Genomic DNA, 18,273 nt, shown 5'->3' on the forward strand with positions numbered 1-18,273 from the left:
CTGTCAAGTTTTTAGGGAAAAGCATAGAATTAAAAAGAATAGAAAAATCGTAGATGGAAACAAACAAAACACTACATCCAAATAATTTTATAAGTTTATATGAGAGAAATACTGAAGGGATTGCTTTGGAAATATATTCCTTATCTTTTAATTGCCCCATCAGAGAAGATGATCTAGTTAATGGTTACGTTTTGTTTCCCATATTAAAATCCAAGTTAGGGTCTTGTAAATGCTTCCGTACACTATCTATTTGTATTATCTTTTACTAAACTTTTGAGATAAATTATAAACTGAAGGAGTTAGTTTCAAATGCATATTATGGACGAAAGGTTGCAGTAAGTGTTGAATCTGATCATACGGATACGGTCTTTTGAAAATTTCTGGAAGCAAATCTTATTTTGCCGCTTTAATATGTTTGAAGTCCAAATTAATCTTACACCTAGATTAGCATTACTGGGATGTGATAATGGATTAAGTACTGATCTTTTTTGCCCCCTGTTTCATCAGCTGCTTTCTTCTGCAGGAGTGGTAATTGCTTTGGAATGGAAATCTTCAAATAGTATTTCAGTTGATAAAGATTTGTGCAATATCCATGCAGATATTCTTTTGCATTAAAAAGGATTTTTCTACTATTTATTTTGACACATGTTAAATAGTGTAAGAGATATCAGAATGTGAATCATAATTCCTTAAAGAACTCATGTAATAGCTATATGAGTAGTCTTGTGGAAATACAAATCATACCATGGAGATCAGCTCATGAAATTTTAAACTAAAATTATGAGTATCAAGTAAGAAATAGAACATTTATCATACAATACCCCTAATGCCACAGGATTGATTATATACAAAGTAGAACTATCATAAGGGGACAATGTACAGTATTAGGTCAACAAGAAAACCACAAACATTAGTACTAACATTAGAAGAAAAGTGCTAACATTACTAATGTGAAATAAGGTTTCCTATTTTTGATCCAGGTAAAAATGCATCTCTACTATTTTGGTCTGGACAATTAAAGATATAGCTACAAATTTGATGGAATTACAACCTCAGAACAAATAGAAACAGAAGTCAGCTTTCAACATCAGATGAATTCACCAGAGCAGGCGAGTGTTAAGAAAGTTAATGAAGATAATGTAAGTAAGGCTTGTAATGGACGTGCACGTGGCTAGCTACTGCTTCTGACCTGACATGTGGCAGCTTTGTGTCCTGTCCTTACCTGATCACTCGCAATACTTAGACCATGGCCTGGTTTGTAGGCAGTTTGAGAATTAACTAAGAAATAAAACCATTTATGCTGTTACTCAAGGACAATCTCAAAACAATGGGGAAGAAACTCATTGCAGTTTGTAAGGGCAGCCAGTGTGCCACTGGAATTATGATAGTAACTCCTGGTTGCAGGAAAGAGATTAGAACTCCACTGACAGCAAAATATTGAATAAGAACACTTGCTAAACACAACTTGAACTTTCAACAGAGAAAAACATGGCAGAGGACAAAAGTGGGTAAACCTGCCAACCAGTGACATAATTTTTGGAGGTGGGAGGTTACCTTCTGATGCACAAGACATAATAACAAGCTAATACTAAAAGAACAGCTGGATATTGTATAGACTCCTTTTGTCCCCTGGTGGTGGACAAAGTAGAACTTTTTCCAAAGTACATAGAATTTTAATTTTTACAAGTACTACAAGATGCCGATACATTAACAACACTGCCAGCAATCAGTGTGAGAAGATCTGAAATAATCTCTTCTCAGTTTATAAAGCTTGCATCTTCGTCTCCAGAAGCTGATCAGGAGAGACCCATCACTCTCCTTTTATTGCAGTATTAATGACGGAGATTAATCAATTGGTGTAATTCCGGAGTCCACATCATAAATATGCATACTACAGAATTTAATAACCAAGACAAAATTAAAGTAAATACTTTCATTGATTAACATAACGGAGCTAATTCTTTTTTCAATGGTGAAAACCTTATTGTTTAGAGATGTGAAAACCTGAAATAACGGTTCATGATATTTGCTGGTGGAATGGAAGTCAAATGAGAAAACCTTTGGATTCTTGGTAGCTCGCTCTTCTCCTGGAAAAAATCGTGATCCACAGTGTCATCTTCAGCAGTTTGATTCCTACTCCTGGAGTGCATCCTCTTGTGAAAAGACATGGTGATTTAGCTCCATCCATCCCAAACAACACATTTGTGGCTTAAGTATTTCAGCTGAGACCTCAGTGTATCAGCAGCAGACAGATCCTTCTGTAGCCTTCCGTTGCTGAAAATTGGGGCTGGTAGTCTTGCAGCTAATCTCTCATAAGGTAACTTGTAGCGCAGTGCGCTAAGAATGCAGTAAAAAGCCAAAAAGGTTGTATGTAACTAGAGAGGATTCACTGAAGATGAACCACAAAACAAACAAAAAAGAGCCCCCACAGAAAATGGCAATGGCAGCCGTAAAATCAGATAATAAAGCGATCCTACTACGAAGGCAAAAAAGCAAAAAACAATTAATCCCCCCCAGAGAATCAAACTAAACAGAAAACAAAAAGCAAACGGGCTTAGTGCAGAGAAACACAGGCATATAGCAGCAGCCATGTTGTCACTAAAAAAAAAAATCCTGTCCTTAAGCAGATTAGGAAAATTCCTCTTGTGCTAAGCTTTCACAGTTTGCCTGCTACATATATATAGTAGGCCATTTTTGAATGCCTCTATAAATTGCATATCTAGAAAATGCATTCCAGAAACTGGTGGCTTTTAAGCCTTTTGTTTTCTGAAGAAAGAAGTCAGTTGTAAAAGAAGGTGTTACAAATAATACTACAGTCTGTGCTGCATCAGTGCATTGGAACAAAATCTGCTCTTCTGGTTACTGTGAAGTTCGTATATGTACAAATGAAAATGTGTGAGCTTTCCATTTATCCCAACAAAATAGAATTTCTTTGTATGTGTGTGTATTCATAGAAATTGTGTGTGTATATATACATATGTATGGAATAATCTATATACACTGTCCAATTGTATCTCTTCAGACCACAGAGAATGTAGGTACTACATAATCTGTATTGCTGCTGTTTCGGAGGCATGGTCCTCTGAAAATCAGAAATTTTAAATTTCCATTTCCAGCACATTCACATGCACCCATTTTATGCATTATTTGTTGTGCCAGCATTGTCCTTTGTTTTGAGTAGCTTTCCTTCCACGGGAATTCTCACTTGATTTTGCTCAATGAATCCAAGAGACTGTCCTCAGTGCAGCCAAAGACTACTTTTGCTGGAATGATGGCTGCCAGCATTTGAATATTCATGTCTTTTAGATGAACTGGAGATGTTCCTGTGCTGAACTATGGAAGGCACTGCTCAATGCCTGTGCTGTCACACTGCAGACCTTTGAAGCTCTGTTATTGCCACAGACAAGTTATTTCTTGTCTTCTGAAAACTTCCTCCTTAAAGTTGGTGCTTGGAGTTTTTTTCTAGTTTCAGACTCAAGTATATATTACATAGGAAAATGAACTTTAAGAATAGTAGCTAGCTGTCTCTGCTAGGAGCCTGGGATTTGTCTTTGTGAATGACATGACCAGAACCAGACATGGCATCATAGCTGCTGATGTGTTTCTGACTGAGCTAATGGCATTATAATAATTGTTCCATCCTGCTTTTGATGCTGCCTAACAGCTTGTTTGCTTTTTTCCAAACTCCAGCTGTATATTGTCTTCAGCGAACTGTTCACAGTTTCTCCCTTACCCTTTTTGAAATTGGTGCTAGTTTGGCCTTACGTGGGTGTATGAGTAGTTAGTTGTGTATATATCAATTCTGGCACTGTGTTGACCACTTACCTACTAAATTTCTCACACTGCTAGGGATTTACAGAAAATCTGCACATTCGGTCTTGTGCAGTGTGTGCTAATGTACTGTATGCTGGAATTACTGGAAAACCTTGAGGTCTCCTATATAACATTTTGCTGTAATAAAATAATTTACTTCTGATCTTCTGCATTTGTTTTTTTTACTTCTGTATGTAAGATGTTTCAAATGCTTAAAATATTACCCAGCTTTCTGTCCAAACATACGGGATACTGAAAATGCTTAGCCTATTCAGAGATGCTGGAGTGCAAGTAACAAAATTTTCTAATTTGTACAGTGAACAGGGGACAATAAAAAGGTTTGCTGTCATCAGTGAAGAGAGAGACCCAAAAAACCCAACAAAGCAACAAACCAAACATGCTTTTGGATAAATCTCACCCATTTTTGTTTAATAAAAGTAGAATAGGGTGGGAAGAGAGTAATCTTAATCACTTACTTAAAGGAGAAGCTTAACTAATATATTAGCTTCCAGTACCTAACACACGTTAAACACAATATACAAGTAAATATCTAGCATCTGAATGAAGGGTTCTCCAGTTATTGCAGAGAATGCAAAATATATGATTATGTAGTCAGCGAGCAGGCCTTTAATGTGTGCATGCACTTCAAGGAGCTCCCAGCACTAAGAGAATAGGATTGCTCTTTTCAGCTGCAAGTAGCTGAACTGCACCAACTTAGTAGAGAAGTTCATAGCTGAGACCTGCAGAGATGTGATAGGGTACTCCCATTTTAACTATGGCAGCCTCTGTGCTGCTGCTGAGGATGTGCATTTCAGAAAAAGAGGGCAACCTGCTGGGAAGCATGGACCCAATCGTTTAGACAAGACCCATCTTCCAGGTGATGCCACTGTCCTTCTGTACAGAGGACGCTCCTGCAGCAGATGTGATCCCTGAGGATAAAAGGGGAAGCTGATTGTGATAGTGGGAGATTTTGTTAGTAAATGCATTTAAATAGATTTCCAATGTAGGATGTTTGAGGAGGAATACTCTTGAGGCTACATTCAGGCTGTCAAGAGGGACCCTGAAATACAAGATTTCTGTGATAACATTCTCTGTAATACCGGCCAGCTCCATGTGTGGGAACTGGTAGACAAGAAACTAGCAGCTCCCATGTATGGATGACATAATGGTGTAAAAAGAAGGGACTGAACAGGCAGTGGAATGCTATTTAAGTATACTGAAATTATCAAAACTTGAAGTATTAAGACTGAAAATAAGGTTTAGTACTCTTCAGTAGTTATTTTAAAAATAATTATTTCTAGTTTGTTTTACAGCACAAATTCTGCTTCCTAGAACCAGTACACATTTAAATGCTCTGTGTACATCTGCATTTAATGTTAAACTTTGGTAGAGAGGCTTATAAATAGTGAATTATAATTATTGGGAAAATTAAAAGAATATGTTATTCATCTATGTCTATTGATTTTTAAATAAGTAGGCATAATGTCTATTGATTTTATTTTTTTTAAGCAAGTTGTACATTGCAATTTAAGCGGACTAGGCATAAATGCTGGCTAGCTTCTTACAGCTACAGGTGAGGGAGGGAGTATGATTTGAGTTGCCTTACCTCCAGCTGAAATATATTCCAACACCATGTTAACAAAGCAATGCACTTTCCCAGGGGCTCATCTGCTAGTGAGGCAGCGGACTTACTGCATCTGAAAACCTGCTTTTTTCCCTGAAGATACATTTTTTTTTTTTGCCAAACCTCTGATAGTTCTTGTCTCTTTGTGAGCCATCTCAGTATTTTTCTTAGATAAATGTCAAGCTGATGTTTTAATTTGTTTCAGAGATAAATACTTCTATAAAAATAAATGATGGGCAGAAGAAAGTCATAGTCTAATTCATTATTTAAGAAGATAGTGGGGAATTAAAAACAGTGAAAAAACCCAAGAGTGTTACCTGTGACTTGCTTTTTTTTATCATGTAAGTGAGAAAAGACCATTTAACATGTTAAGTCTAAAATATCACTTAGCATATATGTAAATCTACAGTGACCCCAGAAGCTGCACTGGGATTACTTTTGAGTTTTTGTATGTTACTTAAGTCCCCCTATAGCCAGTCATCTGTAATTTCTGGACTAGATGGTGGTTTTGCTTTCTGATGTTAAAATTCTAAATTCAACAATCCTGAAGTCTGTATTAAAAATAAACCCTTAAATCCTGAAAGTTTCTGTCTGAAGGTGATTCTTTCCTCTTAAGTAAACTGAAGTGCTTAAAATGCGGCAGTGAATTTGGTGTAATGTTTTAGCCCCAACAATAGGATTTAAATGGGAATCACAATCTTTCCTTTTCTTAGCTGCACTTTTACTTCATGAGAAACCAAAAAGTGAAAATATTTAAAGATAAAAAGGGCAGAACATGTTGGAACTATTTTATTAATTCCTAAACTGTTTTATTGAAATGAAAAATATCAGTTATCATAGAATATAAATTTAGAGGAGAATGAACGAACTTAATTCAGGTTTTGTGTATGCAATGAATGATTTTACAGGATCACTTACTTTAATTCTTTTATTAATCCTTGGTGCTGAAGTTGCACTTCTTTTATGAGAATTTGGTGAGTCACGCAGCTTGTGGCAGCACTGGCTGAGAGAAATGTTAATGTCTAAATATCGATTAATGAGTTAAACATTTAAAGGAAATAAACTAAGGATTTTCTTGATGGAGAAGACAACTTATCATACCAAAGAGCACATAGGTAGAAGGTTGCTGTTGGAAAGTTAAATATTAAGTCTCTCTGTGCAAGCTGTTTAGGTTATTTCTTCACAAATGGTCGCTAAACTTTTCTCTTTAGCTTTTTCGTTGTAATTTGATCCCTCTCAAACAAAAAATGCAAAAGGTTCTGTGAAAGGTCTTGTAAGAATTTTTTTCTCATTAGTGAGTATCATGAAAATTAAGCATTTTAACATCTACAACAAATATTCTTTCTACAAAATTTCCTCTAACTTATGCGGCAAGCACCTCAAAATTGTAACTTCTACTCTGAGAAAAGCTGTTGAATTGGGGCTGATTGTTAGCAGAGTGGGACAGGCAAAAGAAAATTGCAACAAAACTGTTGAAAAACAACAGTGAGAAAGCTTGTACAGAGGTATACCGTTGTTTTTAGGTGCTTGCACCACTTCTGTACTTAATTTTTTTGATGCACTAAAAATTTTTCAGTAATATGGTTTACGCTTTACATGCTACTTTTTCTTGCCAGTATGTATAACTTTTTGTAGGTTGTATGAAATGTGTATTAGAGAAGCACAGATTTACATTCTGGTATTCCAATTCTCCTACAGCACAGTAAAGACAATGAGTTAAAACCAACATATTAAAGACTTTCTGACTACCCAGAAGCTCTTATGAGCTGAATGCTTTAACCATGCATGGAACTGAACCTGAAGTGTGAACAAGGACATTGATTAGACTAGCTGTTGTGAGATCTGTCAGGTTCAGGAAAAGCTCCTTCCCAAATCCTCTTTGGAGAAGAGGACTGTTCAATGACAATTTTTGATGAATTTGCAAGTCTTGCAAGGACTTCAGAAATTTCTTCTGTACCCCTAGGTACAAACTGGAGTATACCTTAAAATGTGCCTTTGAAGCCAACATCTGAATGAAAAAAACCTTGCAGTTTCTTCCAAAAGGCGTAGCGGATGAAGAGAACTCTGTGCTTGACAGCGTGGAAGAGTAATGACGGTACAGGCAGTCCTGAGTACCTGAGAGGCTTTTCCTGGTGATGAAGTCAGTGTTTGGTCTAATTTGAAGTACGATAAAGGACAGAAGACAGAAGTTTTAGAGATTGATTAATATCTTTTGTCTTCATATATCTTCAAGAGAGTTCATATTTATAATTTAAATACAACAGAAAGAAAATCCTAGCCAGAACATGTCCTTGTAATAGAATCAGCTGTTTCTGTCAGTCCATTACAGAGCACACTAATCGCCCATCAGAACTAAAAGTCATTAGGCACAGTCTGCAGTTTCTCAGATCTGTGCTTTGGGAGTGAGTGCCTGTATTTTACCAGTACTTTAATTGGGGATGAATTTTCCTTTACTCTGAAACAGATCTCTAGGCACCAAGTAAGTCTGAATTATCCAACTGTATTAAATGTAAGGTTGTTCAGAAATAAATCTCTGAAAGATGTTTAGATGTATCACATGCTTTTTCACATGAGAAATCTTAGAGATCCAAAAACCTTAGTTCAGTTAACATTTGCATAATTTATGATATACCTGAAGGATAGGCCTGGATGTGGTTATTTAAAAATACGCCCAGGGATGAGGTCGGTTAGTGCCTATGGTTCCCAGCTCTGCTGCCTTTCATTTTGAAAGCAATAGATGTTGCATTCCACCTCCTCTAAGGCTGAAGATTGTCTTGCATACACCAGTATAAACCTTTCACCACACTCAGTTTGATCTGTAAATTAATCTTGGGTTTGGCCTGGTACCACTTTGCAGTTTCACATTTTATATTTCACCTTCAGAGCCTTGCCATGTGTGAACATGACAGACAGTGTTGTTCCCTTGAAATTAAGATAGTCCAAGATTATAATTTTAAAATTAGGGTAAGGTGGGTGGTTATTACAGTTCTACCTTTTTTTTTTGTCTTCATGGTTAATTTAAATATTCCTAAGCAGATAAAATAGCTGTTTGAAAGTATGTATCTCTTTCAAGAGATGATAGGAGAGCATGTTTCTTTTCCATTTAATGTTTGTTTTTCACTGAAAATACTGTTTTCCAGAACTAATTATAAAAAAGTAGTTGTAGAAATACTTTGTGTTATAACTCTGAAATGAGTCACACTAGGTGTGTAACCACACATATATTTCCAGGGGATGACTCTCTTCCTTTACACATAATACAAATGTAAAACTTCTGTGGCTATTGGCTTTTGCTGTAAAAAATATTTACTATCTGGGAATGAAGCAACAGAGCCCTTTCTTTCATGACTTCTGTCAAAGATTTATGTTTCAGTTTGGAGCCCAGCAAACATAAGCAGTATCAGAGACCATTCACTTTTGAGGGCAAAAAGAGAAGTTAATATTCTGTTGGCTGCTTACAAAGATGTAAATACTGGCTGACGTCTGCTTATTCCAAATTTTCACATGGTGCTCAGCATGTGGATTTCTTCATTAAGTGGAGGATGGCCTTTAAATAGTCCTTTGCAAAAAATGATCAGAGCACCCTTTGCCTGTCCCTCCTTCCCTGCTTCTGTTGAGAAGCAGTGATTTGAGAGGGGTAAACTGAAGTCCCTCATGTAGACTAGCTAAGCAATGAAAAATTACATCTGCTTGTTCTGTAAATAATGTCCAGTCAGAGCAGATGTAATTAACTACTGAACTTAATGGATGCCTCGTGAGGTTACAGATGCTATCAGTCATAAACTAGATGAAGGCAAGGGAGCTTTATATGCTTGGAATTCCTTTTAGGACTAATTACTAAATATCTTTAAAATTGATTGCTTATGCTTTCAATTTCTGAGAGTGTTTTCACATGATCTATGTGGAATGGACTTGGTGCAGCTTTAGGGGAGGATGGGAGACACTTCCATTATTGAGGCTTTTTGCGGAACTAAAAAGATTCTTTTCCCTAGGACTTTCTCCCAGAGCTTTACTATTAGGAAACTTGGTCTTACTTCAGGGATTGCCAAGCTGTCCAGCCGTCTTGGGAGACTGGTCTGACACAGAGTTTCTTTTTGTCTAAATTAGTTGAGAAATAGACAATTGTAAAGGTAAAATTCTGTTGATGTGTCAAAAGTCTTAGCCTAACATTGACAAAGCAATTGGAGACATGCGGAGTGCCTCTCAAAAACGATGACCAAAACGTAATTTCTGCCTGTCTGCTTCCAAATACTTTACAACTGGTGAGTTGGTGAGAAACCAACCTGACAGATTAAACAGAACCCTTTGGACTGTTGTGAGATACTTGCTGATGATGTTAATATTGAGCTGACCATGTACCTTTTCTTGGTCCAACTACAGTGTTGGAGATTGTCTCTTAACTGATGTATTTCAGTATAATTTTCTTTGTAACCTTTGATCTTTGTTCACAGTATGTAGTAATAGTGCACTGAATAGATATGAGCTGGTGAGCAGGCCCAGGAGTTTTCATGAGATGCACTTGTTTTATGTAACTTTTATGTAGGATAAACCAGAAGAGTCCTCAAACTCACCAAAATTATGCTGGGCTTGATTATTCAGTTTTAAATTCAATAAAGGATGTTTAAAGAGTTCTATAAATAAAATTGGTGGTCAGGTAGCCTCGATGTCAGCTGCCAGTTCTTTTAGAAACAACCTTTTAAGGAGTAGATACGTGTCTAGTAGAAATGACAACTGACTTAATCATAGATTAATATTAGTACGAGCCAACGAGGGAGAGAATAAAACTGGATTTGCTTATTTGTAATGCTCTTGGCATTTTTAGCAGCTGTGACTGTTTCCTTGTGATCGCTGCATGCCCAGTCTTGAAGGAATTTTTGGTGCAAGTCAAGACAGAGTAATTTTAAGAGCGGTTTCTAATAATAGTGTTACAGCTGCAGTCCTGTATGTCTCCGAGATGATACTCTTTTCTGCATTTTCCAAAATTTTGTAGAATGTGACCTTTTGACTTAAATTTCTGAAACTGGTACAGTCTGGGAAAATGAAAGAGAATTTTGAACAGTTGCTCCCATTATTTTGGGTAACTGTTCAGTGCTGGGCAGGCTGTTTCACACATAGGGTGGATCAGTAATCTGCTTCATGGCCTTGTAAAACTAGAATTAAGTAATAAGAAAGATTAATGAGCTGTCTAAGCTGTGGGCTTTATTCCTCTCAATATTCCCTCTCCCTTAGGCTAATTTGTGTAAAAATATAATACATATATGGAAGATTTGGAGCATTTATTAAGGGAGTTATTTCTCAGGTTTTAAAGTATAACCTGCCTTTTATTTACAGAGAATTGTCATGCATCTTGCTTTTTATTTAGTTGATCCACACACACATTTTGGGTGGCTGTTACTGTTTATTTCAGGGAGTAAGTTATCATAATGGTCCTCTGAAGCTACTGCTGTTGCAATTTAGGGATTGTCTGTTACGAGAGCAAATTCACCTTTTTTCTTCTGCTCTGCTGTTTTTTCTATGCTTCTGTGCCACATCTAGGACTCTGAATTGCAAAATTCAAGCTGTAATCCTTCAATTTACTTTTTCCTGCAAATGAAATTACATCTTCAAAACATAATCTTTTATGTGCTACGTATCATTTAAAGATAAGTTTGGCAAGTGTAGTTGAAGGGGGCTGCTGCTACAGTTTTTTTTTTTAGCCTTGAGGAAAACAATCAAGTTGATAGTAAATTAGTTTGCTGACATCTAAGGATTGAACAGCTGAGTTACTGTACCTGCTATTCTTGATATGACCAGGGTTCTCAGAGGTTGTCTTTAATTTGCAGAAACCATTCGCTGTTTAACCTCAGTTGAAAAGCTTGGGATCAAATACGAAACTCGCTATTTTCTTTACTATGAAAAGAAAGAGACTGCTGCTTGACTGATAGCATGAAATTAGAGTGACCCTGTGCTCTTAGTCCCAAATAACAGAGATAGAAATGAATCCTGTGGAGGAAATGAGACTTGGAGAATTGCAAGTCATTCATTGCTCCGGCTAGCGAGGGATGTGTGTGTACCACCCTGCCCTTGGCTGCAGACGCCTACTCCTCGCGTAATCTGTAGCTCAGCTGTGGCAGCTGGTTTATTCCTGGGGCTGGACAAGTCTCCATTCACCCACGTGGGAATGTGGTTTGCATCCGTCGTTTTTATTGTCATCTGCTTAGCCAAGCCATGATGTGTGGTTTCAGTCGTGTTTGTTACCATGGGTGGGTTCAGTCTGGCCCGTGGTGTACTGCGTAATTTTGTATTTTAGGCTTGAAAACGTGCTGTAATGTACAAAATGTGGAGTAGACACTTCAGGTTACTAAAATATATATATATATGGGACTGGGCACTGAAAATATTCTGAAGAAAGTGGGAATTCTTGCCTGTTTTGAGATGTATTTTGCAATTATTTTAGGTCAAGTAACCAATACCCTTAATATTATGGAAAGCGCTGAGGTTAAGTGATATGAAAGGTTAGTAGGCAACTTTTGGAGGCATATATTCTTGACAGGTTAATGCACAGATGTGACCTGGATCCTTAGCTTTGCCTACAAAGGAAGAACTTTGTGTTTCTCAGGCAGGAGGGCTGGTGGGGGAGAGAAAATAATTTGCTGTGTTTGAGAATTTTGCTTAAAGTTTAAAGGCCTTTTAGATTAATTTTCTTCTGCAGTAACTGTAATTTGAAATAAATCCGAAGGCTTTTTTTTTTTGCTGACTAGTAAGGGATTTCTGAGCTGAAGAGAAGAGAAAGGCTGGAAGATGCTAAAAACATTAAATGCATCATTGGCTAATTCGTGACCTGTGGGTTTCAAAACTGATATAAACTGATTATTTAGGAAATAGGGTCACCTGTTAGTTAAACAGCTGAAGTTTTTTTCCCCATTTGGTTTTATATGTTAATGTACTTTGCAAATGACATTTTTACTGACACATAACTTCTGTTGATGTAGAGAACTAATCTAAATAATAAATTCAATTTGCTTTGAACTTGCAGTACGTTTAGGGTAATACTGGGTGGACAGGTATACTGTTAACTATTCTAGTGATACGCACATTGTCCTGAAGGCTCTGGCACCCTGTCACCATGAAGGTGAGATTTCTTAGGAAAGGGTGGTTCCAGGCAGTTTGGCTGGTACTGGGAATATGGGAAGATGTGCTGGGACTAAGCTATTCATGGCAATTCAGGATTTGTGTGATTGCAGGCATAAATTCTGTATACTGTGGAGAAAGGTCTGGGAATTAAACTCTGTGTCCTCTCAAAATTGTGAATGATATTGGCAAGAGCTTCAGTATTATTTTCTGTATTTTAAGCATCTCTGTAGCTAAGCAGATGATCTAACAGTATGATCCTGAATTTAGTTTCTAAAAAGTCAGTGAATTATAGAAAATATCTGCAGCATATTCCATAGGTTAATCTGACATTCAATACAGATATGGTTTTAGTGCTGCTGTTTAAAATTCTTTGCTGATGAGTTTGGGAAACAAGTTCAGATGTAATAATTTCTAGAGAGAGAAATTGAGAAGTACTGTTTTTAATAACCATTTACAATGATACGGTGAAAAGACGGAAATTATTTTTCTTGACAGATTCTGATAGGAGAAAGAGAAGCTTAGTGTGGGGAGTTTTTTTTAATCACCATAAAAAATTCCTTCCTGTTAATCTGATGGATGGATTACAGTTTGTCCTTGCGTGGCCAGGTTGTATTTTCCATCAGAACTGGAGATTCCAATCCTCATTATATCATTTCTGTAATGCAAATGGTTATGTATAGAGAGAGATTTAATTAATCCCCTGCTGGTTGGTAGTATACCCTAAAGCAAACATAGTCAGGAGAAATATTAAAACATTAGTACATGGTACCAGGTCAATGACTGTCAGTAGAATTTCATCATCTGTGAAATATTAACTTATTAACTGAAATGTATACAGCTGTAAAAATATTTGTCTATTGTCCCAACTGGTATGATAGTGAGCTACCTTGCAAGAAAGCCAAGGTCAAAGGCAATCTCAGAAATCATGCTGTCTGCTCTGGCAAAAATATGGAACATCCTGACTGTAGCGATGGTTTTCACTTTAATTTGAAAGGACTACACTTAAGCTGCCATCAGTGCAGACTGTAGCATCCAACTTTGCCTGTGGGCCTGTGCCATATGTGCAGCTACATATTCAAGGACAAATTACGAGACTGAGAGAAAGTGACAATTTTGAGTGATGGGTTCCTGTTTTCTTCACACTTTTATAACGTAACGTATCTGTTTAAAAGATACGGATTGTATTTTAGGTCAATGAACAAATAGATTTGCAGACTTTATTTCTGTTTCACATTGTGTGCATATACGTATGCAAAAAGCCATCACTCCTTCTGCTGCCTGAAGCAGCCCTGTTTTCAGATGCAGTTTCTGTATACAAAAGATCACAATACAATAAATTTTCAGTATCTATGCACTAAACAATATATTTTGTAAACAGAAAAGTGATGCTTAAAATGGCCAATATATTTTCTCTTTTAGCTTCCTTGCTGCCTCAAAAATGATAGGGCCAGTGAGGATCCAGTCCTATTGTGAAACCTGAACTGTAGCATGTTACGGTGTCCAACTGATTTTATATCTGCATGATTTGAGATGATAAGATAAAAGGAAACAAACATAAGGAGCTCTTTTGAAGGAGGGTCTTTGAACCAGCTTTTTACAAATTCCACAATGCTGAATTTCTTGCCCAAGGTTCATTTTTAACTAGTTGTCTGAAAGTCTGTTGCTTCTTTTGTCATGTAGAGATCAAGTTGCATGTTTAATAATTATGCCTTGAAATATGGTACTGATACAAAAAATTAACTTTCAGAACAGTCTGTTCCTGTCATTTGGGTACTGCAAGATTTAATACACTTCATATTTTTTAGGATCTGTGAAAGTAGTTATTTGTTTCCACTCCTGAAAGTTCTGTGTGAATACTGTGCAACAATCTTAAAATATTCTTAGGCTCTTTATCACTTGTATAAATCAAAAATAAATGTAAGCCTCTATTTTGAGGGTTATATTGTTGACTTAGAGAGCAGGTGGCATGGAGGCTGGCTGAAGCAATAATGGTATTATATATAGGCCCTGGCAGCACACGTGCTCAGGGAGGCAGATGTGCTGTCGGAAGAGGCAGTATGAAATCTTGAATGTTCATGTGTCGCTCTCATCAGAAGGATGGTCTTAAATGAAAAATGCCCTTTAGGATAAAATAGCATATTTACTTAAAGGATTACAGCTGCACCCTGTAAATAGTGTTTCAGACCAAGTAGTCACAGCCCAGCACTCTTTTATTAGTTATCTTACCTCTTAAAATGGGATATTTTTTTTCTTCAGGATACAGGGATATGTAATGCCAGACTCCTTTGTGGAGTGTGTGGAAACCAGTCAAATCACACCACCTCCCACATCATTTACTATCTAAAACGTTTAATCTGTACTATAAAACTGATTCTGAGTAGAGTTTCATCTTTATGGGGTACTTGTGAAATGCTGTTGGATTTTCTCTTATGTTTTACATAATTACTTAATCAGTGTTTTTGTAGTGCTACTTCAGATGTTTGAAACTACCCTGTCATTTTTAGATGTAAACTCTCGGTTGGTCCCATTGCACACGTTAAAGTCTTAAGCCATCTTAAGACCCAGCTGGGTCTCCACCCTGTGAGTGTATCCCCATCTCTGGTAGGCATTTTCATTGCCCGCTCTATCCCCTGGAGATCTGCAGTGCTCTTCTGACAGTGGACATCCTCCAATAGGTGCCCTGAAACAGGATCAGTTCTGTCTGCAGTCTGCTCCCTCCTTGCTTCCATCTCCAGGCATTTTCTTTCTTCTGCTTCCCTGGGATGGAACTTTTTTAGACGCTAACTCCCTGGTGATTCAGGAAAAGCAAAGCTCATAATTATGCTGCTTGCAGTTGTGTAACTTCCAGTTCTGATGCTTTTGTATTGGCCCCACCATTCATGGTCTGCTTTGGAGTATAAGAAGTGCTGTTACCAGCCCTGCTCTGGGAGAAGTGGAAAAGGACAAATAGCTGGAATGGTGCAGGCTTGGCATTTCTCCAGGGGATGGGAAGAGTGGGGCGGGAGTCGGGGCATGGCTTGGTGTATGGCTGGTAGGGTTTTTGAAGGGAATTTTAAGACTAATACGAAATGAGGCATAGTGGAACAACAGGTGTAAAAATGGATTGCTTTGATTGTGCTCTTTGTTATCAAGACCACAGAGGTATTAAATTTGAACTACTGCCTATTGATTCCACAGCTGCACTGTCTTTGTCAAGGTGGAGGTGCAGAATGAAAACAATTGCTACGTGGATAGAATAATATTTCAATTACATTGAGATGTCGTCTGCTAGTCCTTTTTTCCTTCCTTATTTGGAAACTCAGTTGATCACAGGTTTCAAAGGATTTCAGGAACAAAGCCCAAGTCAGTCCTCCTTTTACCCTGGCACGCATTTAATCCTGAATTAGCTAAGTTCTAGGAAGTATTAAAGGTAATATTGTGTGAGGAAAACAAGGGTACAGTAGAGGAAAGGAAAAGGTTTGTCCACTCCTGTTACTGGGACACGATTCCCGTGGCGTATGTCTTAAGTCACAATTACCGGAGCTGTGCTGCTTCAAGGAAGCGTTCTCTTGTTAAGTGACTTTTCAGCCCTAATGGCTAGAGCAAAGCTTGTAAACCTGAACCCTAAAAGCTCAAAAATTAGAAGGTAGATAAAGAGATTTAAAGGTCACTGTTCTCCTTTTTCAGCCAGTACCATGAAATTCCAGAACTTCATTCATTCATTCTGCAAATTTCTGGGGCTGACCGTGTTGGAATAAATGTGCCATTTGAATAGGAAAAGTACCCTCTGCTAAGCACCTTTGTTATATCAGATCTTCTTTAAAGAGGATAAATTAAATATATCTGCTCATATGATGTAAGCGATATATATGCACGTATAAGTAACATACTGTTTACACAAACAGAATACTATATAGCATACAATAACTATATCTTACCTATTTATCCATTTGCAGTGGCAAAAAGCTGTCATTGCTACGTAGACTTCACGGTTGGAAACTTAATTCTTTCTAACAAATGAGAGTGGAAGAAATACCTTTTTAAAATATAAACCACACAACCTGTTATAGATGCTAATGGTTTATTATCTTACGTAGTTGAAATGTTTTGATTAGATCTTGACAAGTTTGTCTGATGACAGGAATTTATTTCTTGATGCTGTAAGCTGTCAGCCTTGAGATAATTCACACATGAAATTTGCTCAGTACTGTTAAACTGTAATGAAATTTCAAATTGTAGAGAACTCATATGTGAAAGTAATAATGGCATGTTTAAGATTTTTTTTTTTTTTTTTTACGTTCTAGTAGCTGTAACTTTTTGGTATCTTTGAAAAACTTTGCTAAGTAATATTGAATGTATTACTTAGCAGACCAGTCATTGCCAGTTTGTCAATAACATTGTTAATCGTTTAAGTCAGCATGCACACCATAATTAAATGTGGAGAAGCGGTTACCAGATTTTATGGCTGTTTTTTTCTATTGACTTTTTTCAATACTCAGTGGAAACACTGATTTTTTTTCTTAGCGGGGATGAAAAATACAGCACGTAGATGAGTATCCTGAAAGTCAGAAATTTAAATTGGCTATATTGTTACTTCCCATTTTGTTGTGAAAAGCTGAAGCCAAGCAGCCCAGGACCCGCACGAGTCCGTTTCCAAGGTCTTGTCCGCTCGCCCTGTCCTGCACCGGCCTGTCGGGGCCGGCGGGCGCGGGCTGGGCCCGGCCTCCTGCCACTCCGGAAGGGGAAGTGTTAACGTTGTCGTTGCGTTCGGTCCTGTGCGGAGGGAAAGGCGCGGTGCTTTTTGCCTTTGGCCCCCTGGCAGTGTTTTTCCTTCTCTTCATCCCCAGCTTCCGCGCGGCGCTGGCCGGCCGGGGGCGGCGGTGGCGGGCGGGGCCGGGGCCGGGGCCGGTGGCGGCGGCGGGCGGGAGCCGGCTCCCACCTAGTGGCGCCCGGCGGAAGCGCAGGGCCCGGCGGCCCCGGGCAGAGGGGAGCACCCGTGTGCTGGGGCGGACGTTAAAAAACAAAGCAAACACGGCTGGTTATGGTCTCGTGGTGCTGTCACCACTGTCTGTGCCTTGTGGGTGCTCGTGGTCTATTTACTTAAATAAAAACCTGAAGATTCCCCGTCTTCCTTTGCTTTTGCTGCTCAGGTGCAAAGTGCTGCTTCGAAGTGGGAGCTGGGTTTCATTGGCCTTGGATTTTTTGTGGTAATATGGAACACAAGTAATGTGTACATTTGAAAAAAACCACAAAAGCCACTCTGTTGCATTAATTTTTCCTTTTGGTGAGAATGTGAGAACATACATGCAGCAGATGCTAGGCATATTGCGTACCACACTTCTGGAAGTGGTTCGGATATGATGCTGATGAGGTACGTAGGACAGAATTAATTACTGCCTTACCTACGTTTAGGCTTGAATTTCAAAGTTATATTTGCTCTGTTGAGTGCTTATGATTTTGTGACTGCAAAGACAATGATTATTCAGACAAAATGAGTAACTTTTGTACCCCAGACTACTGTGTTATGAATGTGAGCAGTTTTACCTCTTATGCGCAGCAGTGCTGTGCACAGTTATACACTGAGCATGCCTTCGGAAATGGCCAGCTTTTTATTAATTTTGCTTCAGTCATTTATTGATAAATAAATGAGTAATGTGTAGTAACAAGTAAAATTAACTCAAGGTTTTAATTCTTTTTTTTTTTTTCCCCAGAAGGAGCTCAGTCTCCCCAGAAGAGGAAGCTTG

The 18,273-nt window shown here is 37.9% G+C and overlaps 1 protein-coding gene across 1 annotated transcript in view; it reads left to right on the forward strand.

The window, feature by feature from the left end:
- Positions 1–18,273, forward strand: part of MAST2 (microtubule associated serine/threonine kinase 2) — a 198,370-nt gene that overhangs the window by 66,143 nt on the left and 113,954 nt on the right. Inside the window, exon 4 of the mRNA XM_059821971.1 lies at positions 18,241–18,272. Coding sequence (XP_059677954.1) covers positions 18,241–18,272 — 32 coding nt within the window. The remainder of the gene's footprint in view (positions 1–18,240; position 18,273) is intronic.

The sequence above is a fragment of the Gavia stellata genome, chromosome 10 (assembly GCF_030936135.1).
Source record: "Gavia stellata isolate bGavSte3 chromosome 10, bGavSte3.hap2, whole genome shotgun sequence".
In the NCBI taxonomy this organism is placed as follows: Eukaryota; Metazoa; Chordata; class Aves; order Gaviiformes; family Gaviidae; genus Gavia; species Gavia stellata.